Below are 27,280 nucleotides of genomic sequence, written 5' to 3' on the forward strand. Positions count from 1 at the left end.
TGTAAGTGTGTACTGTAGACTGACCTACTACTTCATGTACGTGAGTATGTACTGTAGACTGACCCACTATACCATGTATGTGTCCTCTGTGAAAATAAATTTTGGAATGGAGTGAAACTAACACCGAAAATAAAGGAATAAACTATATTAGGACATAATATAAGGTATAACCAGAAGGCAAAGTCATCAATATCCCCCGCAGTTGCAAAATACTCTTCATGAATATGTCAGTTGGTTATGACTAGGTTAGATGTTTTGGCGCGTACATCAGTAGGTGAGTGAGTGAGTGATATTCCAGGTACATGGCGGCGGTCTGTAAATAATCGAATCTGGACCAGACAATCCAGTGACCAACAGCATCAGCATCGATCTACGCAACTGGGATACAATGAGAAGTGTCGACCAAGTCAGTGACTATATTACAAATTGTAAAGAGAATACTGAAAGGTTTTAAAGTTCCGCATCAGAAAAGAGCACTACCAGTAATTCAGTCGAAGTCAAATTTGTTGCCATGGAAACGCAAAATATATTTTATTGTGAAATCCAAAATTGCCAACAGGCACCAGTTCACCACCAGACCAAACTATGTAGCTATTGTAATGAAGCAACATTGAACGGTTGTAAAGTTCTGCTCCGGGAAAGACAAATGTGCACGGACGGACGGACGGACGGACGGGGTCCATTTTAAACCCTCGCAAAACGCGTTGCGGAGGAAAAAAACAGCCATTATGAGTTTGTCATACGTATAATTATGCATCGAACAGCATAATTATATTCTGACTGGGATATTTTGACATGATATAATAATGACGGACAGAGACACAGACAGACAGACAGTGTTTTATTTTGTATAAAGGTCCCAAGACCCATGGTACAAAGTCTGTTTGTTTGCAGCTTGCATAGGGAAAGGAAGTGGCAGTTACAGTAACATGCAGTAGGAAAATACACGTTACAGATCAGTTTACAATTATTACATGAACATCTGGAGATATGCGGAAACGTCTTAAGTAAATGTTAATGACCATGTTTAAAGTATCATTAATTAATTCTCATTTCATGATACACGACGTGCACTTCATCTTCAATAGCATAATTGTGATTGCATAGAATAATTTCATCAATGTAAGTGGTAAAACTGCTTGGAACTAACTATATACGTTGTTAACAGCCCTTTATATTGAAAATCTATGTTAAATAGAACATATTTTTCCACAGGTAAATTTAGATTTTGTTTAGATATATAAATGGCAATCAAGTTACATATATAGATCCTATGTAGTTCCAGAAAAAACTGTTACTGAACCTCTCAACAGTTTTACTTCCGGGTCAGCTACAGCTGACATAAAACTAAAGGCAGCAACACCAAAACTAAATCGATAAAGCAAAAAGTAGAACATATTTGTCACAGGTCCGCCAAGATGTTGTGATATTTATAAACTCAAAAGAATCTAGAGATCACTACTCTCCTAGAAAGAACAGTATTTTCTAACTTCTCGGCGGACTTAGATAGAATATATTTGAATCACCTAGTTCACATAATTCAGGCAACACCAAAACCTAATCGATAAAGCAAATTTACAACAGAATTGTTCAGGTGGACGATTTCCCTGTGCACGGTAAACAGCAAAACCTGTCAGGATTGATACCAATGTTTATTCCAATGCATATTAAATAACATCAGCTAATACCTAGCATATCTTACACAATGAACATCAGACATGTCATCATATACATACAATATAGAAATATAGAAAGTCAATGCATGCATTTATCAGATAAGTCAACCAGTCCACATGGCACCGCAAAGTAGTTGAATACAAACAGTTCGTCGCCTGAAAACCAGAGTGTACTAAGTCACAAAAACCTATTTTCGAGAAATTCGATATTGAAGTTTAGGACAACAATATCTTCTTCACTTTTCAATCGAATTCTTTCAAATTTTGCACATGCATGTGACATGTTAAACAGGATCAGAAGATATCAAATTATATGCTCAATCTATTGAAATAAATAAGAAATTAACGAAAAATGATTGGAGATAGAACACTTGACCAAAGAAAATCGTGATTTTTCTCAAAACCAAAGTGTTCTAGTGTCAAAAAACACAGCTAAAACTCAGCTTTATTATTATTATATCAATATCTGATTGTTATTTCCTTTTTACCAGGATGTATTTTTGTCGTTTAAACCTGTTTTTCTTTCATAAGGACTATATTTAATTAGATAAAGCAGAAATAAGAACAGAGTTAAAATGTTCCATTTCCATGATGACAATCACTTCAAAATTGGTAAATCTCAATGTCACGTGATCAAATTGTGCTTGCCCATTGGTCAATTGACAACTTAAAACACTCGAAAATTAACAACATGTGATTTCCATGGAGATAGAACAAAGTTTCTGTTTGAAAAAAACACTTTCAAAGCTAGATAACACTGTAAACAGTTGCTAGAGTAATAAATTATGCTCTAAAACCTACCCTGAGCATACTAACTCTAATTTTGTCAAAAGTGGACTTAGAACACTCTGGTTTTCAGGCGACGAGTTCTCTAAAGCGGGATTCTGGTGATAATTTTTCCCCTGGTTAAGCCTTGTAATTTACTGGAGGAGTGGACAGATCTGTGACACACAATGGGGTTGGACTTTAGGTGTTGTATATCAACTCATGTCATATTGACCAAAAATAAAGCCTGGTATTAACATTGGCGTGGAACTCTAAGACTGGCATATCCATCTCTACACACCCCATTGTCAGAGGTAGACCCAGTGTTTCACGACAGTAACTCACACACAACTTTCAATTTTCAATGTTGTAAATGTACATCGGGGGCCATGTTGTAATGAGCTCTGTGACATGGTAGGATTGTACATTACACATTATTTGTGTAGATACATGGACCAAGGAAAACCACAAAGTAAACCCTCTGTGGGGAATTTAAATTATTTCCAAACACAACAGGACTGATTAGAATATAGACACAGACAGTTTCGTAACTACATTTCTCTCCTGACACAAGTACCATGACGCATTTAAACTAGGACATTCTATGTCCGCTTCAATCACTTTCATTGTCTAACTGAACTGACATCAACATGTCAATCTCACAGCTACAAATATTATATTTCAATCTCTAGCCTCCACATATGGGTATTTATATTATTTATTTCACAGAAGAAAAACAAAATATGTCAAGATATTCATGACTTGAAACAACTTTTTACTCAACCATCAACTCAGTTGTTAGTTGTGACATGTCCCAGAAATGTATGAAATGTTTCATAAACTAATCAGTTATAACATAATAATAATCATAACAATAATCCTGTGTGGATGTAAAATGCTGCTAGTACACAAATGAAAACTGTCCTGTAGAAAACCGACATATTTAGCTAACCTAGTTACATTGTTGTACACAACATACAACACATGAACAGGTAACTTCTATGTCCGCTTCTTTCAGTTCTGTTGTATTGAATTTGTCTGATAAAGTTGATGTGTGATATTTACAAGTTTACACTGGGTCATGTGTAGTTTATTTCTTAGGCCAGGACTTCATTAATGAGTGATTTCTTGATGTCAGACATGAGGATCTCCTCCCAACTGACCACCTTCATGTTTACTGTGCAGCCACTGAAAGGATGGACAGCAAACACAGGGAGAAGATCCTCCTTGAACTCCACATCAACTTTCCCTAAAACAGCCGACCTGTCTACGTCAATAAATCCTATTCTACCCCTCCCGACATCCAACACAACGCCATAGTGGAGGGTGGCCTGTGTACCGGGTTTGTTAGACATTGTGTTTCTGTAACACTTCCCCCGCTCCCCCGCCAGACACACCTTGGTACAGAGACTCCCCCGGTGTGTGTCACAGCTCACTACACTGACACACCAGGAGCGGGGCTGGTAACAAACACACCACCCACTGTCTACCTGGCTCTCCTCCCCCATACCCACCTCCAGGACAGGCCACCCCAACACTCCATCCACCACACCCACCCTGGTGTGGGTCTCCCAGTATCGTGTTGTGTGGGGGACATAGGTGACACTAGAGGGGGATGGAGGAAGGGGGATGGGGGTGGAGCTACACGTGTGCCCATCAATGCCTGTAGACTGCCACTGTCCGTGTGTTGTGTGGCGGGCCGCGAGTTGGCCAGCTCCCCGTCTGTAGTAACATGGCAGTAGTCTGTGTTGACTCGACCAGCGTCCAGTTGGAGTTTAGGACCTGGAAATATACAATTGTTATTTTACTGAGTTTAGCAACTGTATTTCCTACAATATATCATTGTATTGTTTGTTCCGTGTCGGTGATTCCAAAACAGCGCACTACATGTTCGGCTGCCATTTTCGTCCGTCTGTAAATACAGCGATACCCGTGCCCTAGATAGTAATAATAACGATATGATACTATCCAGATGGGTATTTAAATTGTTTGTCATACATTTCTACATGCATTGGTAAACAAATAAACACTGGTTTAAATATTTTTTTCACCCAGCTGAGTTTGACCTATTTTGTTGTGACGGCGGTCAGAAATAGACACTACTGCTGCCTAATTAAGGGATTATTTCAACATCATTTCACTATAAATCTATAACCATAGGTATTCTAAACTCATATCACACAAAATAGTAAAGAGTGAGACAGATAGTATTGCTGTTTGCCGATATTTTTACATTTGAGTGTTTAACAGACAGAACGTGAACCGGTAACTTCTACGTCCGCTTCAATCACTGAACACAGTTTCACGACACTCGCTGTGTGGGGAAGGTAATTGTCCGGTCGTGTGTGTTGATTAAGATACGTATTTGTGAATGGTATGGATAATAAACGATTTAATTAAATATATATAAATACTGCAGCATAGCAATAATCAATACATTTTAAGTTAAACACACATATACATATTTCACCCTGCAGACTGAAGAAAACTGCAGATTCAAAATTGATCTAGTTTGGGGGCGTTTGTCCGTAAGAGTTGAATTGAAACAATTTTTAGACAAGGTCAGTATATAACCATTTCCAATCTATTTACTGGTTCTGCAGTTCTCTTATAACATCATATACTAAAGCAGCATGTTTGGGCACAATTTATCCTTCTTTGGACCACTGAAACTACTGATTTTGAAAATAACGAAATGGTTAAAATGAGGTCTTATAAATGATGCACATTCACATCTGTTGGGTGGTGGCTGGTTGGTTTGTTGCTTAACGCCGCACTCGGCAATATTCCAGCTCTATGGCGGTCTTTAAATATTCGAGTCTGGACTAGACACTCTAGTGATGAACAGCATGAGCATCGATCTACACAACTGGGATACGACGACATGTGTCAACGACGTCAGCGAGCCTGACCACCCCATTCCGTCAGCCGCCCCTTACGACAAGCATAGATTACCGAAGACCAATTCAAAGCCGGATCTTCACAGGTGTGGGGCGGTGGTGCAGACGAGTAAATGCGTGAAGAGTTCCCTCGTCAAGGCGGTGGCCGGACCACCAGATTCAAACTGCTGAAATCCGGATCTTCACCAGCTCGGGTAGGAAAGGCTCGCGGATGCTTTGCAAGGAGTGTTAAGGGTCAGTCAGGTCACTCTTGCATCCAACAGTGAGGTGAGGTGAGGTAAGGTGAAATTGGGTTTAACGTCGTGCTTGAGAATATTTCGCTCATATGACGACGTGCATGCGTGTGTATGTGTATGTGCGGCTTCTTGTACTAGCCCAGACGGAAGCTGTTTTTATAGTGCTAACCCACTGAGATACCATGTTGCAGTGAAGCATGAATACCCCACTAAGACACATAATACTGACTCCGAGCCGACCAGTCCTTGATGTACCCATTAATGCCGAGCGCCAGGCAGGGACCAACAAGTACCATATTTTAACGTCTTTTGGTATGACGAGGTCGGGGATCGAAACCGCGACCTTCCGCTCTCCGGGCGGACGCTCTAACCACTACACCACGGAGGCGGTCGCATCCAACAGTGAGTGAAAAGGGCACATCCACAAGAAATCTATCTGGAGCAGAATCTAAATATATTTCATTCAAAATGTTTGAGAAAGAGTGAGTATAATCCCATCACAAAAAACGTAACATTGTTCTACACGATAATTATAACAGACAAAGGGACAGTATTAATGTGCCTGGATATGAACGTCATAGAAGCGGACAAGAACTATTATTATATTATTATTACAATGTTAAAAGGTCATCATTTCTCCTGGCTTCATCGGATTTTGTGAGATCCAACCCGTTATTGGCCTTCATTTGGCGAGTAACCAGTCAGGGATGCCCCAAAATATATCAGTGATAATCATGATTATGATATAACAAATGTGATATCGGATATATCAAGACCTTTTTCGAGTGAGTTATCTATCATCATGAAACCCCCCCAAAAATTATGTCTGATATAGGATTGTGTGAAGTGCACGAAACTACATGATGCGTCATTAATGAAGTTGGGTGTCGAGCTACAATCTCCAACAGAGGTCTGTATTTCATAGTATACTCGTGATGATTGAAATTTACTTACAGATGATGAAATTAACACTGCGGTCCGGTCTTATGACGTGCAATGTGACATAGCCTGTTAAAGAAGAGGTTAAAACATCACAATGACACATTTGTTTCTGAACATAGATAAGATATGAAATAATTGTTACATGATATTTCGTCAGTGGGTTGTGGTTCAACCGCCTTTACATATTTTAAGTCATACCATAGAGCGTCGAGGTGATGTGGTTATGGCATAAGTTGATGGAAGTCATCACAGATAATTGTTGTAACATCAACAACAGTGTGATGCACAGACTGGAATCGTCAACTTAAATGAATTAAACAGTTCAAGCATGCAGTTGTTGAAAACTCTATTTTCGTTTTAAGCTGATACACGTTTCACAGACATGTGTAATTAGGTTTTGGAACATCAGGAATGCCTGTTTTCTTGCCTTTGTGACAAAATGTGAAATTCCATGTTTTCCAAGTCTAAATTAAACAGCAGTTACTAAACTGCATCATGAATCTGTGGTTTTGTAGGTATGAATATTTATTGAATAACTAGTTCTGTTATGGGAACTCAATTGAAATGTAAAACCCGATCGTCTCTGCTGAAAGAGATTTCATTGGGTCCTCAAGACAAAATGTTATGAACGGCTTGATGAAGATCAATGAGGGTACCTGTTCGCGAACAGAGAGAGCGGGTTATGTCCTACTGGTAGAACGAAAATAAACCAGATTGTACATACCTTGAAACGTAATACCACGTGGATTTGTCTCGCCGGGGATGAATGCTGCGGTTATGAGCTGAAAGTAAAGGTGTACACTACTCATGCATTAAGACAGAAAATTGTGTGTGTATAACCTTATTCGGTTGACTTTCATCCATATCATGTACCATATCATGAGTTTATCCAGGTTCATGCCAAATATACTTGTGACTGAGATTGGGAGTTATGACCTAATTACCTACATGTTACGAGGACATGAACTCATTTGAAATGATGGAATGACCTCTCAATCGACCGTGACGTCCCTTGCGACAAGAAGTGAGTACTGATGAAACCCAGAATCCTCATAGGAATATTGGACGTACATTTGTGACAATGCCATGCACTTCTTGTGATGTTAGCTGTTCAGGTTCCTGTGATCTCGCCATTCTGCTGTCTGATCCTTTGAGTTCTGTTCACAGAAGAAAAAATATGTTTGTATTGTATTTGATACAAGGATGTGATTGTTGGTGTTTACAGAAGATTACGTCAATAAAACGTAACATTAGGTCGGTAGAAAACACATTTACATTTTCAGTTAATGATGATTTAAGCACTTGGTTATTATATACTGTAAGGTTTGAAAGTTGCTTGTGTTATTTGCTGTGTAGTCCTCCACCATGGTGGTGTAATGTACCTGGGATGATGCTATGTATCATCTGTCGGAGTTGTTGCCACCGCCCTTCATGCATCTGAAACAACAACAACACTTGCATTAAACGGTTCAGCAGAATATGTGTGTGTACATATTTGCATCTGTCTATCCATCAACCACAAACACATACACACACTCACGCACACACACAGTTGGACGCACGCAAGCACACACACACACACACTCATGCACTTACATACATAAACACAAACGCGCGCAGGCACATGCGCGCACACATATATACAAACATGGATACATGTGTGGATAATTGGAGACTATATTTACTGTAACGTGACATCATACCATGATGGTTTCTCGTTCTCTCCTTATCGTCGTCAGCAGATCTGAAATAGAATACAGACCAGACCAATATAAAATGATGTTGATGGTTAATTGTCTCTTTACAGCTTATATTCACAATTAAATCAGTTGAAAGTATTATATTTCTTTGCATACGTGAAACATAAATATAGCTTAGTAACAAGTATTCTGTTTTATGTAAAACTATTCAAACTGACTGAATCATAAACGCAAAGGTCCAGTTCAATTAGTCAAACGAGACAAGGGTCCATATCCGTTAGTAGTATCTAAACGTAAACTGTCTTGATTTATATTCACCTTGTGAAGTAGGCTGATAATCTGGAATATGATCCATGTTGAGACTGGAGGCGAGACCACCAAATGTGTCGATAAGTTCCTCCAGGGCTCTCTGGCCTTGAAAGGTAAGAAGGATTCTTGTGTCTTGTGTGTCATCTTCTGAAAGCTCCCTCTTCATATTTTCATGACATTTCGTCTGGAGTACATCTGTGAGAGTAATGAGCTCCTCTCGTCTTGTAGATTCAAGTGTTCTCTGGGTGTAGTCTATCGCCGATACTATTGAAGTATGGACGTCATGTAAAGTGTCAAGTTTCTCTTCAACCATTTCGTTTGGGGCTTGGAGACTCATTTGAAGTTCTTCCATGAGTTGTTTCTGTCGATGAAGGAACTTTGCAGCAACACTTTTGCAAACTGCCATGATGTCCTCTTTCAGCTTTCTCTGCGTCTCTGCCAGTTGATTTTGGTGACTGGTGACACTTCCCATCCTGTCAGTGACATCTTTCAGTTTATGCTGCTGCTTCTGTACTTGCTGCTCTAGCTGACCCTTTGCTACGTCATAGGCCTGATTGAGGTCTTCATTCTGGTGATCCTTGTGGGCCCCATGCACACATATAAGACAGACAGCTTTCTTACACGTGTGGTCATACAGCTGCAGTTTGTTGTCAGGGTGGTCACTGCAATTACCTTCCTCAGCCACAGCTTCATGGAGATATTCTCTGTCTGGTTGATGTCACTCGTCCAATGGTTTTGATTCGGTTTCAGTTTGTCATGCATGTTATGACAGTCGGAACAGAGGCGTACATTACATTCGTGACAGAACATCACAGCCGGTGTAGCATGATCTTCTTCGGTGTAGTTGCATTTCTTCCCTTTGTCAACATTTTCAGAGTAGGCAGCTTCATTTCGTCTGACATGATCTACTGTTGTCTGTTCCATGGTGACCTCGCGGCCACAGGAAGGACAGTGGATGCATTCCTCTTCCATTCCTGTCTGTGAAGCTCGGTAATCAAGGCATGGCTTACAGGCAGAATGAAGGCATGGAAGAAGACGAAGCTGACTCTCATCACAGCAGGACTCAGTCGAAAACTGGCACACTGTCTCAGTGGAACCTAACAGCATAAAAATAACACAAAATGTAGTTAGACATTCACAATTTTGTTGTAATTAATGTTATGGTTTGGTTAACTTTTCGTGAGGTTTTTACTCACCTTACTCAAAAACTACATTTACATTGATTGAATGATGGATTATTGGCCTACCATAGTGAATTTTGAATTATTAGTTAACGATTAAAAACAAAGTTGTCAATATAAGCTATCACTGTGTCCAGACACAATTACATCTTAACTGTCAAGGGTGTAAGGCGACTAATTGGAACAGCCACCTTGCCATGCAAATGTGCCAAATTGGAAAACGATTGTAGTTTTTTTAAAATGTGGCCAAACACGGCCCTCGAAAGTTTTCTGCTAGACTGTAAATATACATGACGGATTCTTGGTCTTAATGTACCTGCACGTTGGATTTGCTCTGTATTGTCCACCCTGTCTGAGACTGTGACCTTGAACACCCACTAGAGCATCGTATGCCTCCTGTTTCTTCCCGCAGTGTCTGAAACGACAGATATCGCTGCATCTCATTTGTAGTTTTATTATTATGCTGTGCATGTAATTGTTCCTCTTTGTTTCAGACGTTGTCCAGATTACGACTTACAACACATAGCATTACATCTACCCACCTTCTCCACGTTCTCACATTTTGCTTGAGACTGCTGCAACTCATCATTTGACTTTGACAATGCTGTCTTCACTGAAAAGACAAAGATGCGAGGATTGAACCTGATATCAGTTTGTCACATTCCAGAAATTGATTGTCATGTTTTATTGTAAATGTAGTCATCATATCTTTCCCCAAATATGACAAACAGCAATATTACAGGCATCACCATCGACGCTGACAAATTAAACTATGTTTTCGAAATGGCGAATATAAATTATGTTAAACAATATTTACTGTATTATTTCACGAAATAAGGTTAATTATGACATCACAGTAAAGGTGACATCCAATTTCATCACAGATAATCGGTATCGACATAAGAACGATTAGGTTTGACATCGTCATCGATGTATTCTTCTGTCAGCATATTCATGGACAGAAAATTTCTATTCACAAAAGCCAAGTCAGTTTGACTGTCATGTGGGTTGACTGTCATCATCCCACTCCATGACTCTAACGATCCCAAAAAGATCATGGTCAAGAATAGTTGATGTGGTGACATTCTCGCTAACGTTTTACTGCCAGCGGTAAAAACCCAGGCAAAATCGTAATTTGTCGGTAAACATTTCACGTAATTCACGCACAGGCCGTCTCTGGTGTTGCCTGGCCCCGTCGATCTACACTCTGCACCTCCATCATTCCCACAATTCGTGATTTTGTCTGGTCATATCTCTGAGGTGCCTGCCTGCATTTTGCGATTGTGAGTTACTCCATGGTCGCACACATTTTGGCTTCTGTGTGCACATTCTTCTGTTGCTGCGTTCAGATGCAATAATTGATAAGGTAAATATATATCTCAAATATATGTACATCCAGGTCATTAGTTCTCCCATTAGTTTGTTGGTAATATATGTTATAAAAAATAGGTATCAGCTTACGAGCTTCAATTTGTACGTTCTTTCCTTCTATCTCTGACATGTGTTCATCACTTTCTTTCTTCATTCTTTCCTCCAGTTCAGCATGGTCAATGTTGTTTTGTTCAATATGTTGCTCAAGTCCTTCTATTGCCTGAAAACAAACGTGAACGCCCAGTAAACAAGTATATAACGACATCTTGTAAACAAACGATCTGACATTTTATCACATTAACACGTCTTATATAAGTTTCAAAGTAGCTGAAAGATTACGTTTTAAGATTAGTACCGTTGGGAAACACTAAATGCCAGTGCAGTAATCGTCTGATCAAACTATTCACAAGAGAAACGTCATTAAACAAGATAAGAATACAAGATTGCAATGCATAATCACAACTTACAGATTTCAAGTCAGCTATCTCTCCATCTTTTTTAGCAAGTTCCTTTTTGTACTGAGCTTCCAGTTTGTCCTTGTTAACATAGACGAGATCTGTGTTACCTAAAAATATAACAGTTTCCTTTTTGAAGAAAATGGTGTCACAAGATTTATCATATGAAGCGCACAGGGGAATATTCTGAGGCAGTTTTCATTCGATTAACTTAAATATATTATTGTGAAAGGCATTCTTAATTGCCACTAATATCGAAGGCACATCTTGGAGAAGATTGTAGTGCCACAATTTGACAACCATCATGCGCTCACAAGGCCGGTTTACACGAGAACACATGTCCCCAGAGAAGTGCAGTGATGGATTTCCCTACTTCTGGAGACAATAACAACTCCTCCATGGCCAACACAAAGTCAAGACCTGAATCATTTCAGGACGCTGTGTACTTCAGAGAGCTGCACTGTACAGAATCTTGCTGATCAGGAACAAGCGCTCGACGAAGTGAAACAGACCGTGTCTGATTCTGTCTGTGAGAAGACATTTCAATCAGTCATCCCAGTGAGTAGTGGCTTCACATCATACTGACATTATCGCCTCTTTTAGTAGCTTCAACCAGCGACTTTTGAATACTGCTTGATTCAGCCATTGAGGATGATGGGCGGGTACAAATGAGGCCCAGGGCAGGAAAACAGACTGGCATGAAACTGTCATTCTGTTAGAGTTGACTGCTGTCGCCTTGACAGAAGGCCTGTGACATTTGTAATCTCTTGGTACATAAAGTGAAGCGTCGCCATAATAACAGCTACTGCCAGTATTTATATATTTATGGTATATATTTATGTATATATACAGTTTTAACATTCTTACTTTACTAGGTTCACTTGGCAAATCCATGTCTTTGATGCCTAGATTTTTAGCAATATTTGTACGCACTTCTAGAAACCCTTGGAAGGTTTGCCTACCTGCTTCTGTTGAGATTTTATCAAGTCTTTCCTTGATGAAAGGCTGTGTAGTGTCGAGGACAGCACAGAGCGTCTTGTAACCTTCTACTCCCTTCTTTTTAAGCGTCTCCAACACCAGCTCACATTTCTCTGTCCCTAGCTTGTCTACACCTATGATAGTCTGTCTGTGTGAAGATACATTTCTCATACAAGGCATCCAACACAGGGTCGACCTGAAGGTTCTCCTTCAAAAATGTGTGTGTCTTCTGAAGGACAGCAACGTGGGAAAGGTCCATTCTGTTATGTCAGGTGGTATAAATATCTATAACAGCAAAATCACACGTTATCAATAAGAGGTATGTTTATTGTCTTCTATATTTAGTATTTATGAAATATAGGGATTTATAATGAGTTTCGAGGTGGTATAATGCAAACATATCAGCCACAAAAAGAAACTGTACATTGTTACAGTATCTCTAAATTTGAAAACATAACAACGGTTTTCACGTAAACTGTAATGGGTGGATATAGAGATCATAAAAGGAATGCAGAACAGCATGTTTAAAGTTTTCTTGGGGATATGGAATTGGTACGCCACAGATGCCACTTCATTTCATTGCAAACATTCTTTATAGGGGAGAGATCGTGAATGTGCGGGCCAAGGCAGTACTTGAACATTGTGCTGTTGAAGAAATGCCACAACAACCCTATCCGTGTGAGGACAGGCATTGTCATGTTTGGATGTCAATCCTGGGTTATGAAGTTAATTAAATTGCCACTGGTTCGAGAATCTGATGTCTGTAGCCCACATCAGTCAAATTGTCCTAACAACTAAACGTATTCTCTGACGTGCATTTATCTCATCCAAAATCACGGAACCAGCACTAATAGCGATTCCTCTCCTTGACATTGTCTTGCCCAAATACTACCCACGACGCTGGTAGACACGTTGACGTCAGTCACTACGGGAACAGTTAAATGTGGACTTGTCTGTAAAACCAACAGTCCTCCATCACAAATAAGGTACACGGAGATGATTTTGACAAGCCTTTGGCTCTTCTCTCGATGTCGTCGTATCAGGATAGGTCGTATGGCGGGACGACGTGGTTGCATCCCATAATGACGTTGAAGCTTTCCCTGACTTTGTCGCCGAGTCCAAGAATGGTCTGAGCAGTAGTAACAGTGGTGAACACTGCATTCTGGGATATGATAATCACCCACATCCATCTGTCATGTTTTAGCGCCGTGGCGCGTGTTTCCATGCCGAAACCACTGACATCTAGAAACGAAGCACTTGTATATCTCTTTAATTTGGTTCTCTAAATACTTTGTTTTCACGGATATTTGTGTGCATATGTAGTTCCAATGTAAACTAAAGGGCAAAAGAAACGATACCAAGGGAGCTTTAACTGTTACTTTGACGAACCACACAATATCATGTATATAAGCGAAACAGATGTGTTGTCAATATAAATGTCACATGGCATTCACTGCACAAGTGAGGTGATACATGCCCAGTATGAGGTCACACCACAATGAATATGACAATCATGAGAATATAAACTTATCAGTATCTCGAATGTCCACCACAGGCATCAACACAGGGGCCCAGGTCTACATCGTGCTAGGAATGTCAAACTCTTGGTAACGAGCAGAGATATTCTTCGTTACAGCGTGAAGAGCCTGGAAAAGCTGCTGTCTGTTTTTGGGCATCACAGGTCTTGCACGAAATTTTGAATCCAAATGATCCCAAAGATGCTCAGGTGGTGACTTGCAGGTGACAATGCAGGTTAGTGTGCCTGTGTGTGCGTGCGTGCGGGCATGCGTGCCGAAAGAAAACCACATCAGCTGGAAGTAATTAGAAATATTTTATGTAGCTGCACCTTAAGTCATATTTCCCTACCCCTTTTCGTTACAGCTCCTTATAAACACACGAACACAAATAGTGAACCTAATATCCATCATGGCTAGCTACTGTCTTGAATACATTCAAGGATTCGAACATTAATCTGCCATCCTAGTTTTTAAATAAGTCTACAAAACTAGACGTCCATGTGACCAAGAATCCTTACAGTACAGTTCTGGTTCTTACGAAGTAATGATTTAATGTATTGTACTGTATATTAAGACGTAATAACAACATTATCCAGGTATCTGGTAATTTCCCTCAGAACGCAATATATTTGTTTCGACGCAATTGTTTAAGGTTCCTGTGAACTAGACCACATATGCTTCACATAAATCCCTACTCTGGGAATAACCTTGATATGACACAAGAAAAAAACACCACACAACCCAAAATGTCCACTGCCATGTTGAACAATGAATCAAACCTGGAACATCAGGACAAGGGGCACGCCGCATATCTAACTCATCTGTTCAAAGTATGAACGCCTGTTCAGCCAGATACTGTTGAAAATAAGTCAGTGTTCAGTTAGGTGAAATTCGAATAGATCGATATTGAGAAAAAACGAGAATTTGTGGTCAGTCCAGTCCGCATGATAAACGGTGTTAAGAATGCTGTCTGACGACATACATAATGCGTGCAGCTTTTAATACTGTGTGAAGTCAAATTAAGTTCATAGTGTTCTCACTGCTACTGCAATCACAAAAAGTTATGCATGTGTCAATTGAATGTGGAGGCGAACAAGGAGATGGTCTATAATGGTAGGTACATGTATATAATGTCAGAAACAGAAACGACACCCAGACATACACTTTGATTCAATTCTTTCAAACCACAATTTGTTTATAAAAATATTACTTTTTACTTATACAAATGTCCATACAGTGTATCTGTATTGTACATTGACAATTTCAAAGCTTACTGGTGATATTGCTATATCTAAAATTAGGCATAACTTAGATAACATATCACTGGAAACACCTTACCCGCAGATAGATACAAGACTCGCGAGGAAAGACCAGCGCCTTGAGCATGCACTAGTATCATGGATAAGTGCGCTATATAAATATCCTATAATCATATTAAATAATGGCAGAAGACCCATGTAGCAACCATGTTTTCAGGGACATATTACGCAATGCGTCAGCCTTCATGTGCGCTCATCGTTGGCTCGTAGTGAACTCAACATGTAAGCTGTGTGGGCATATGTAAGGTAGTGTCGCTTAACAGTAAACCCAGTTTAAGCGCTGTATCAACAAATGAGCTTGTTTACATGTTGTTTTATTTAAGGAACCGGGGGTAAGAGGATGTGTACAGACTGTGAGTGATTCCGTACAATTACCCTCTATTTACAACATATAGCTCATACCGGATCCATACACAGAGGGAATTGCCCAAGCCATATGACGATCTGCCCTCACTGTTCACAAGGACTGTAGCTTCACCAGTTAACGAAAATAAATAAAAAAGAATAACTCAACTGGGTCCTACCTGATCTATGTCTGTCGTGCGCTTGTAGGTCCTCTCAGTTAAAGTCGTCCTCGGGTAGACTGCTTTCTCCAGAATAGTGACAGACGGTGCTTGTCAGTCAGGCCCTCTGGTCCTCTGTGTCCAGCCAGAATAATGACAGACAGTGTTTGTCAATCAGCCCCTCTGGTCCTCTGTGTCCAGCCAGAATAATGACAGACAGTGTTTGTCAATCAGCCCCTCTGGTCCTCTGTGTCAAGCCAGAATAATGACAGACGGTGTTTGTCAATCAGCCCTCTGGTCCTCTGTGTCCAGCCAGAATAATGACAGACGGTGTTTGTCAATCAGCCCCACTGGTCCTCTGTGTCCAGCCAGAATAATGACAGACGGTGTTTGTCAATCAGCCCCACTGTTCCTCTGTGTCCAGCCAGAATAATGACAGACGGTGTTTGTCAATCAGCCCCTCCGGTCCTCTGTGTCCAGCCAGAATAATGACAGACGGTGTTTGTCAATCAGCCCCACTGTTCCTCTGTGTCCAGCCAGAATAATGACTCGGTGTTTGTCAATCAGCCCCTCCCCTCTGTGTCCAGCCAGAATAATGACAGACGGTGTTTGTCAATCAGCCCCACTGTTCCTCTGTGTCCAGCCAGAATAATGACAGACGGTGTTTGTCAATCAGCCCCTCCGGTCCTCTGTGCCCAGAATGAAATGTGCTATATGAAAGAGGCGACTAGAATTCACAGTACACAAACAGCCAAAGTACACGTCTCGTGATCACTAACGTAACACCCCATTCCTGGGCAATCGATGGTCTACGTGCAGCCCGACAGCACGTTCAGGTTAGAATTGTTTACGACAGCAAAGGTAGGTCAGCCGTATCAATATGACATGCAGTTGGATAGTATGTCAAGTCTAGTGATTGTTTTGTGCAGTCGTCATGACTCGCTGGCTTTGACAGGCAATGTGTTCTTAACAACCGATATGACCCTGTGATCTATAGTCTAATGTTTAGCTTCTTCACTGGTAATTATCACTGTACTATAGCCAGCATGCATTGACTAACAAGACATGTCCACACACTGAAATTACTGACTGAGGCATGGTGGTTGAGAGAAGAGTAAAAGGATTGGGTTTAATGCTGTTTTGAAAACTTATTCATGATCATTTATATCACAGCATGTCAAATAGTGAGGTATGAAAGACTGAAATGGTTCGTCCTATAACTTTAATGACAATCCGATAGCCTGACTAACATAACCAGCACAATGAAACACACGGTAAGTTTGTCCAAACAGAGTTGAGTCAGACTGTTTTCCTCAGGACGGACTAGCTGAATACATCCTTAATGCAATAAATGCATTGTCCGAACAATATCTCTTACTTGTTATTTGTATACTCATCAAGGAAAAACGTTGTCGAAGGAACTAACATTTTGATATCTGTACATTTGATGTCCTTAGTAGACTGGGAGTGGGGTGGGGTAGGGTGGGGGTTGTGTGGGGTGTGGTTAGGGATGAAGGGTAGGTAGGGGGGTCAGCACGTGCTACATAACTGTAGACGGGATGACAGCAAACATGGAGTCTTCTCGGGTTAACATCATGTGTAAGTCTGACTCGCTCATGACACAAATCTTGCTGTGGGAATTGCCCGTGACACCGCTGATAATCACATGTTCACAACTACGGGTACATGTTTTTCATGTTTTGGGCCATATCCAGCTAATATAATATATATTAAATTTTGGGAACGTTAAGCAAGCTGGAACTCCCGATTTCATCTAATATTGCCTCATGTTATGCTAATTTCCCAACACACAGGAACTTTTGAAATAAGACGTTTCCACCTTTTCAATACATTATGCTATTTAAGACCCAATATTTCCGATGCATGCAGCAAAATAGGTGCAATTTTAACTTGTTTGAGTGGCATTTTAGAAGTTGAGAGGTACAATATAGAACAAGTTTTATGGATAACAACTTCTTTATTTCGTGAGTGCGACGTTTCGATAGAGATTCTTGTACCGTTGTCAAGCAAGAGTGATACATGAAGTGTAGGAGCTGCATATATATACTGTATATAACAATAAAACAACATAATAGACAAAGGAAACAACATAATTGCCATGATTGGCTAAGCAGTAAGCTGATGAAACCAGTGAGTACACAAAGTGAATGGAAGCCAGAGATGTAGTTACAATGAGATGTCAAATAAAGAGTGACGTTACATTGTAAACTCCGAAACGTGACTAATAACTAAAAGGTAAGTGATGGTGTCATTTTTTTATTTAGAAATGAAATGTTTGTTACATCGTTACTTCCTATTTCAGATGACTCTCAGGTTTTTAGTGTTTGGTGATTGTATGCATCCTCTTTCACTCCCCAGGTGGGATACGAGTCCCATGATATTTGAAAAGTAGCATGAAAACTTCACAAGTAATATTGTACGAATATCCTGGTAACGAACATTTCAGTAACAAATTTCATATTCTGGCAAATCAAGCAGTAAGTTACCATTAAAACACACAAGTTTTGACTATTGTTTTTCTTTTCCATGTGGCATACTTTCTAAAGTATGCTCTAAATGTACCTTCTACGCATGGAATATATTCTATAGTATGACCAGAAATTATTGAGAATGTTAGGAATATGTTTAATTGGATTTCTAGTATAAACAACCTTGACCAGCTATCAAGTGCTTGGTTTCATTCAAGAGAGACAACTCCGTTAATGCTTTAACATTAGTTTGTGAAGAGTTATCCCCTTTGTTTACTTGCTAGCAGACGACATTTATAGGTGATCCTCAGTATGGATGATTTAGAGAAGAGGAAGTTGATTTTAGAGTATTATAACAAGGACATCAGATCAGCTAAAGTGATTTCAAGTAGAACAGGCATCCCGTTGTCCACTGTTTATCGTATTTTGAAAAATATTGCAAATGGATATGGCATTGAGCACCAGGGAGGCGCAGGTAGGCCCAGAAAAGTGACTGTCGTTGACAGGAGGCGGCTTGGTATTCTTGTTTCTTAAAACAAACGAAGGAGTTTAGAAAACTTAAGGCTGGATATGATTGATAGCTGCATGCAATGGGTTGGCAGAAAAGTCGAGGAATTCCATCACCGATCATGAAACCTGAACAAAAGGAGCGAAGTTTGAACTGGTGCTTACAGCATAGAAATTTTAACTGGGACAATGTGATTTTCTCAGATGAAAGTTCTGTGTGGCTGTTTCCTAATACACTGAAATTCTGCACCAAACAAACTGAAAAACCTTTGTATCAGCGCCCAAAGTACAGTCCGAAACTTAACGTGTGGGGTGGCATATCTGTGTTAGGGGCAACGCCCCTCTGTGTATTTGAAAGGAATATGAACAGTGAGCAGTACACAGATATTTTCGAGGGACTTTTACTTCCATCTGCTCATGTGTTCTATGGAAATCTTGGATTTTCCAGCAGGAGAACGACCCAAAACATCGTTCAAAGCATTCACAGGCCTGGTTTCGGACCCAAAATATGACATTATTAGATCGGCAAAACTATAGCCCTGACCTAAATCCTAAATGTCTGTGCCTGAGTGTTGAATATTTAGTAAAAGGTTCTCTAATGCTTGTACTTCATGAAAAGTAATGCAATTTACCGAACATGAAATATTTTTTTCCCACGAGTTTCCACTGGCAATTGTACATTTTAACTGAGAATGGCTGTATAGAACAAACTTTATGGATATTGGGTTTGACAAACACAACAAGGCATACAACCGCTGACGCATGAGAACAATCAAATAGCAACATAAACACCGGCTAAGAAAAAACCCCATACACTTTGCCTTTATGTATATCAAGTAGCGTAAATGGGTATAGTTAGACGGCATTGTGCAATCTCGATTGGCAGTGTGCCAAGGCATATTTCAATAGCGATTATACTACCGTGATAGGACGCTATTGTCCTATCAAAACCTACAGTCAAGACATGCTCTTGTCGTGTATTGTTAATATGAGCCAAATCTTACACTGCTCATCAAAGTGTTTGTGTTTAAAAAACTTCCTTGTTGAATGTTTCTGAATTACACTTCCCTGTTTCACCTTCTTTTGTATATGTTCCTTGGATAAAGTTTGTCTATTATCCTTGTTAACCATTGATTTGTTCTGGTTATGTAAATAAATAGTAGTTTTCTTATTTATTACAGCGATAAAGAATCATTTCCTCAAATTCATACTTGGTTGACACATGTCATCGGTTCCCAGTTGTGCAGATCGATGCTCATGCTGTTGATCACTGGATTGTCTGGTCCAGATTCGATTATTTACAGACCGCCGCCATATAGCTGGAATATTGCTGAGTGCGGCGTAAAACTAAACTCACTCACTCACTCACTCACTCAAATTCATATACACTAAGGATGAAGGATAACCTAGTTCAAACCATATATCAACACTGATGCCATTATACCGCGCCCTGCTGATCTATTCTCCATTTCGTTCGCAACGCGTGGAAAAAAACAAATGAAACGATTATAACACAGATATATACATTTCAGGTCAAGTTCCTACACCCCGTCCTCAATCGACCCAGCACAAAACTGCACCTATTACATACGCACTGTTACTTGATACACACAGCATAACGAACATAGAATACATCACATTCATACGTATACTTGATACACTCTTCACCAGGACACAGAATTGTTATGTCGATACAAAAACTCGTTACGTTTGCCACACCCATAGTGGATATCACTTGTCGCATGCATACTTCAACCAGACAGTAGTGTAGGCCCACATCAGCCAGCAAATTGGCTATATCTTATGCTCATCCATACTTGTTTTAGACAGTACACGTGACCTATCACAGACAGGGATTAGCCTGAAACATCAGACACATGATCGATCACATGCAGGAACTACCACATGCTCACTCATACCAGCAACTCACAATGTAGCCAACTAACCACATGCTAGTACATCCACGCTATCATCTGACGTACTCCACATCTGACCCCCATCAGACCAATCACAAGCTAGTACATCCACGCTATCATCTGACGTACCCCACACCCCCATCAGACCAATCACAAGCTAGTACATCCACGCTATCGTCTGACGTACTCTACACCAGCCCCTCATCAGACCAATCACATGCTTGTACATCCACGCTATCATATGACGCACGCCAACCAGCCCCCATCAGACCAATCACATGCTAGTACATACACGCTATCATCTGACGTACTCCACACCAGCCCCCTCATCAGACCAAATCACCAATCACATACTAGTACATACACGCTATCATCTGACGTACTCCACACCAGCCCCCCTCATCAGACCAATCACATGCTAGTACATACACGCTATCATCTGACGTACTCCACACCAGCCGCCCTCATCAGACCAATCACATGCTAGTACATCCACGCTATCATCTGACGTACTCCACACCAGCCCCCTCATCAGACCAATCACATGCTAGTACATACACGCTATCATCTGACGCACTCCACGCTCATCAGCCCCAATCACATGCTAGTACATCCACGCTATCATCTGACGTACCAATCCACAGCCCCCTCATCAGACCAATCACAAACTAGTACATACACTCAGTCATCTGACGTACTCCACCAGCCCCTCATAAGACCAATCACAAGCTAGTACATCCACGCTATCATCTGACGTACTCCACACCAGCCCCTCATCAGACCAATCACATGCTAGTACATCCACGCTATCATCTGACGTAATCCACACCAGCCCCCTCATCAGACCAATCACAAGCTAGTACATACACGCTATCATCTGACGTACTCCACACCAGCCTCCCTCATCAGACCAATCACATGCTAGTACATACACGCTATCATCTGACGTACTCCACACCAGCCCCTCATCAGACCAATCACATGCTAGTACATACACGCTATCATCTGACGTACTCCACACCAGCCCCTCATCAGACCAATCACATGCTAGTACATCCACGCTATCATCTGACGTACTCCACACCAGCCCCTCATCAGACCAATCACATGCTAGTACATACACGCTATCATCTGACGTACTCCACACCAGCCCCTCATCAGACCAATCACATGCTAGTACATCCACGCTATCATCTGACGTACTCCACACCAGCCCCCTTCATCAGACCAATCACATGCTAGTACATACACGCTATCATCTGACGTACTTTACACCAGCCCCCCTCATCAGACCAATCACATGCTAGTACATCCACGCTATCATCTGACGTACTCCACACCAGCCCCCTTCATCAGACCAATCACATGCTAGTAAATACACGCTATCATCTGACGTACTTTACACCAGCCCTCATCAGACCAATCACATGCTAGTACATACATCATCTGACGTACTCCACACCAGCCCCTCATCAGACCAATCACATGCTAGTACATACACGCTATCATCTGACGTACTTTACACCAGCCCCCTCATCAGACCAATCACATGCTAGTACATCCACGCTATCATCTGACGTACTCCACACCAGCCCCCCTCATCAGACCAATCACATGCTAGTAAATACACGCTATCATCTGACGTACTCCACACCAGCCCCCTCATCAGACCAATCACATGCTAGTACATACACACGCTATCATCTGACGTACTCCACACCAGCCCCCTCATCAGACCAATCACATGCTAGTACATACACGCTATCATCTGACGTACTCCACACCAGCCCCCCTCATAAGACCAATCACATGCTAGTAAATACACGCTATCATCTGACGTACTCCACACCAACGCCCCTCATCAGACCAATCACAAGCTAGTACATCCACGCTATCATCTGACGTACTCCACACCGGCCCCCTTCATCAGACCTATCACATGCTAGTAAATACACGCTATCATCTGACGTACTTTACACCAGCCCCCCTCATCAGACCAATCACATGCTAGTACATCCGCGCTATCATCTGTGCTCTACACCAGCCCCTTCATCAGACCAATCACATGCTAGTAAATACACGCTATCATCTGACGTACTTTACACCAGCCCCCCTCATCAGACCAATCACATGCTAGTACATCCACGCTATCATCTGACGTACTCCACACCGGCCCCCTTCATCAGACCAATCACATGCTAGTAAATACACGCTATCATCTGACGTACTTTACCAGCCCTCCCATCAGACCAATCACATGCTGGTACATACACGCTATCATCTGACGTACTCCACACCAGCCCCCTCAGACCAATCACCTAGTACATACACGCTATCATCTGACGTACTCCACACCAGCCTCCCCCATCAGACCAATCACATGCTAGTACATACACGCTATCATCTGACGTACTCCACACATCAGACCAATCACATGCTAGTACATACACGCTCATCAATCACATGCTAGACATACACGCTTTCATCTGACACTCCACACCAGCCCCCATCAGACCAATCATGCTAGTACCACGCTATCGTCTGACGTACACACCAGCCCCCTCATCGCCAATCACATGCTAGTACATACACGCTTTCATCTGACGTACCTACACCAGCCCCCTTCATCAGACCAATCACATGCTAGTACATACACGCTATCATCTGACGTACTTTACACCAGCCCCTCATCAGACCAATCACATGCTAGTACATACACGCTATCATCACACCAGCCCCTCATAAGACCAATCACACACATACACGCTATCATCTGACGTACTAGCCCCCTCATCAGACCAATCACATGCTAGTACATACACGCTATCATCTGACGTACTCCACACCAGCCCCCCTCATCAGACCAATCACATGCTAGTAAATACACGCTATCATCTGACGTACTCCACACCAGCCCCCTCATCAGACCAATCACATGCTAGTAAATACACTCTATCATCTGACGTACTCCACACCAGCCCCCCTCATCAGACCAATCACATGCTAGTACATCCACGCTATCATCTGACGTACTCGACACCAGCTCCCCTCATCAGACCAATCCTCAGAAACCTTACCTGATACCATGATTTTACACAGAGATGCCTCGGTCTCCCCTTCCCTAGCCTTGCTCCAAGGCTGTACTGAATGCTAAACCCATGGATATATACTTTTGTTTATAATGCTATCCTTCGAAGAAGCAAGTCAAGATAAGCGATATTAATATTATTTAAACTATAAATTTTATACCTTAGAGACATGTGCAAGTCTATTCCTTCCCATTCTTTCTTTCTCTCTCGCTCTCTCTCTCTCAATGTATCTCTCTCTCTACCCACTCTTTCTCTCTCACTCTCTCTCTCTCACACACACACACCCGTTCTCTCTCTCTCGCTCTCTCTCTCTCTCTCTCACTTTCTCTCTCTCTCTCTCTCTCTCTCTCTCTCTCTCTCTCTCTCTCTCTCTCTCTCTCTCTCTCTCTCTCTCTCACACACACACACACAAACAAAACATGTGACCCTGCCATATACTTACCTCATATGACCAAACTGTACAGCAGACACCACACTTGATTCTACATATACATGCCTCGGTTGACCAACCCCTCACAAGGAAGCACAAATGATCCAAGCCTTAGTATCGACTTTCCGGATCACAAACACGACTTTGTGCAAGCATACCCTGAACTGTTCAACACAATTCTGGTTGACAGTTTAGTGGCGCAATCCTGTGTTTCACTAATTTCATTGACACAATTATCATTCTAAAACACATATCTCCCACGAGACGAGATAACACCATGGCCATGTTAGAAACCAATACACGCACACACGCACACAAGCACATGTTATTCATACATCAAGACAGCAGGTTCCATCAATGAGAGATCCCGTCTCATACCTGAACTGCGAAATCGTTTCAACATTCACATGCGATCCCAATTAAATGCAATATTTTGTATCATAAGGTGAATATTCCCTGTCTCAATGTGTTCAATATCGATGTTGTGTTCATGCTGTAAACGTCCTTGTTCAGTGCTTCTCATATCCCTTTCCTTCTCTGTTGTATATTCCTTGTTAAATGGGCCGTGCTTGTTTTTATATCGTTGTTCACATCCGATGAGCTCTGGTTTTAAGTAATTAGCTTATTCAAGCGCTAATGAAACGTTTTTTCCAAATCCATATACCGGATGAGTGAGTGGGAGAGTATGGTTTTACGTCGCTTTTATCAATATTTCCAGCAATACCACACCAGAAATCGGTTTCACACACTGAACCATGTAGGGAATCGAACCCGGGTCTTCGTCATGACGAGCTAACGCTTTAACCAAACCCATACACACTGGATGCTGCCGCTAAGGAAGGATGACTTCTATACATATACCAACTTTGATAGCAGTATAGTCCACATGTTTACCTATTATTTATGCTTTAAAATAATATTTCTTATGAGTATATTAAGGTTTTGTTTGTTACATTTATATGTAGGTTTTAATTTCCCGAAGCTATTTTTCAAAACGGTATCGTGTGGATATTATTTCACTGCTTTTGACAATATTCCAGAAATACAAGAACGGACAACATCTGTGTGATTATGAATTAAAGCAAAATACGTAGGAATCACAGAGATGTTACTCTACAAGTTTCATGGTCTTTTATGAAAGACACAGAACGAAGAGCCGTAATAGCCTCTTATCACTGGTAGCGGTCTGAAAGTCTAGTGGTTAAAGCATTCACTCGTCATGCCGAAGACCTGGGTTCGACTCCCCACATGGGTACAATGTCTGAAGCTCATTTCTGGTGTTCCCCGGCGTGATATTGCTTCAATATTGCCTAAAGCGGCGTGAAATTCAACTCACTCACTCTTATCACTGTGTCGTATGAGAGCGTTGCTTGATTCGGGAGCAGGGTGCAGTTATAGAACAAACACGCTGGGATACAGTAGATCGTCAGCACTAACAAGACGGGTTTTTCTGATACGAAACTGACAATGACCAACATGAACTGAATTGCTGGTATCTTAGGACAATTGTACTTATTAACATGGAATGTACTAGAGTGAGTAAGTGAGTTAAGTTTTACGACGTTTTTAGCAATATTCCAGCAATATCACGGTGGGGGACACCGGAAATGGGCTTCGCACATTGTACCCATGTAGGGAAATGAAACAAGGTCTTTGGCGTGACAAGCGGACGCTTTAACCACTAGGATAACCCACCGACCGAAATGTACTGAAGGGAATAACCATTAACGCAGTGTTTTGACACGAACCTTCCCAGTTCAAGTATGAAACCGAAAGGCGCCGGACAAGAATGTGCAAATCATGATGAAACCGCTCCTGCACGTTTGATGAAATGTTTATGCCTGTTTAAGTCTTCAACTACTGCTCGACGTTGGGGGCACAAGCTCTACAGTAAACCACGTTTATAACGAACTACTATTTTGGTCCCGGCCACTAAATTTGATATTCCATCAATTCTGAAAAGTCCTGTCAAAAATAAAACTTGGATTAGACACACTGGTGGCGGTCAGCTTAAAAATGGTTCCTGCCTTTTAGACAGGATAACAAACAGTGAGGTGACATATTACTCAAGAACCCTGAAGATCCGGGATAGAATTGGTCTTCACCAAACCTGTGTTCGTCGTAATGGGATTGAGTGGTCAGACTGGCCGACTTGGTTGACACATGTCATCGCATTCCTATTTCGGACATCGATGCTCTTGCAAACGACCACTGGATTGTCTGGTCCGGACTCGATTATTTACAAACGGTTGCTGGAATATTGCCGATTGCAGCATTAAACAGAAAACAAACAAACAAACAAACAAACATGTTACTAAGACTGGATCCTTGTACGTCGATGTCTAACAGATGTTCCATAATGAACATTCTAATATGAATACTTTTGGTGGTTAAGGTAGCCAAACGCCACAAATCGCCTCCATGATGTGACAATAAGTTCGGAGGCTGTAGGTTAAGCATACATGGTAATGGGTAGATTATGAACATACACTTCAGCACCATCGACTTGTCCACGACGCCTGGTGTCAGCAGGTGAACATCCTTCATCATTCCTGCAACATCAACATTGTTATAACTATGATAGTACAACATTGTTATATCTTGTAGTGAATGTCACTAATAAGGCTCGTCACGATATGACTGAAATATTGCCGACGTGACTGTAAATCTTAACTCACTCACTCAATAATAAGGCCAACAGACAAGCCACTACTTTTGTGTTAGAACTTAGAATCAGTTATCTAAACGATGAAAATAAAGGAGTGAAAGGGACTTGAGTTTACCGATCAGGAAATCGATGGTTTCTGAGGCTTTCTTCTCGATGTTTTCTTTCTCTTCGACGCCATAATCGTAAATTATTATATGTAAGTATGTATGTCGGGACATATGGAGAGGTGATAGGTAGGTGACTGGTAGGCAAAAAGAATATAAAATAATAATGTTGAGAATAAAACTGACAAAGGGCACACGATGTACCGAATAGAACTTATTGTCTAC

The 27,280-nt window shown here is 41.2% G+C and overlaps 2 protein-coding genes across 2 annotated transcripts in view; both read right to left on the reverse strand.

Moving 5' to 3' along the window:
- Nucleotides 1-27,031, reverse strand: part of LOC124268114 — a 97,697-nt gene extending 70,666 nt beyond the window's left edge. The window contains exon 1 of the mRNA XM_046703138.1: nucleotides 26,773-27,031. Within this exon, the coding sequence (XP_046559094.1) occupies nucleotides 26,773-26,875 (103 nt within the window). The 5' untranslated portion in view covers nucleotides 26,876-27,031. The remainder of the gene's footprint in view (nucleotides 1-26,772) is intronic.
- Nucleotides 3,144-10,064, reverse strand: LOC124268111. Its single transcript, XM_046703129.1, has 8 exons — nucleotides 10,026-10,064; nucleotides 8,538-9,625; nucleotides 8,223-8,263; nucleotides 7,902-7,956; nucleotides 7,591-7,676; nucleotides 7,244-7,301; nucleotides 6,532-6,585; nucleotides 3,144-4,223 (listed from the first exon to the last, which is right to left on the reverse strand). Exons 2-8 carry the CDS (start codon nucleotides 8,998-9,000, stop codon nucleotides 3,928-3,930), a joined length of 1,053 nt encoding a protein of 350 aa, XP_046559085.1. The 5' UTR covers nucleotides 9,001-9,625; nucleotides 10,026-10,064; the 3' UTR covers nucleotides 3,144-3,927.
- Nucleotides 27,032-27,280: the final 249 nt, after the last annotated feature.

This window comes from Haliotis rubra, unplaced genomic scaffold (assembly GCF_003918875.1).
Source record: "Haliotis rubra isolate DU_JTF1 unplaced genomic scaffold, ASM391887v1 Scf1360, whole genome shotgun sequence".
In the NCBI taxonomy this organism is placed as follows: Eukaryota; Metazoa; Mollusca; class Gastropoda; order Lepetellida; family Haliotidae; genus Haliotis; species Haliotis rubra.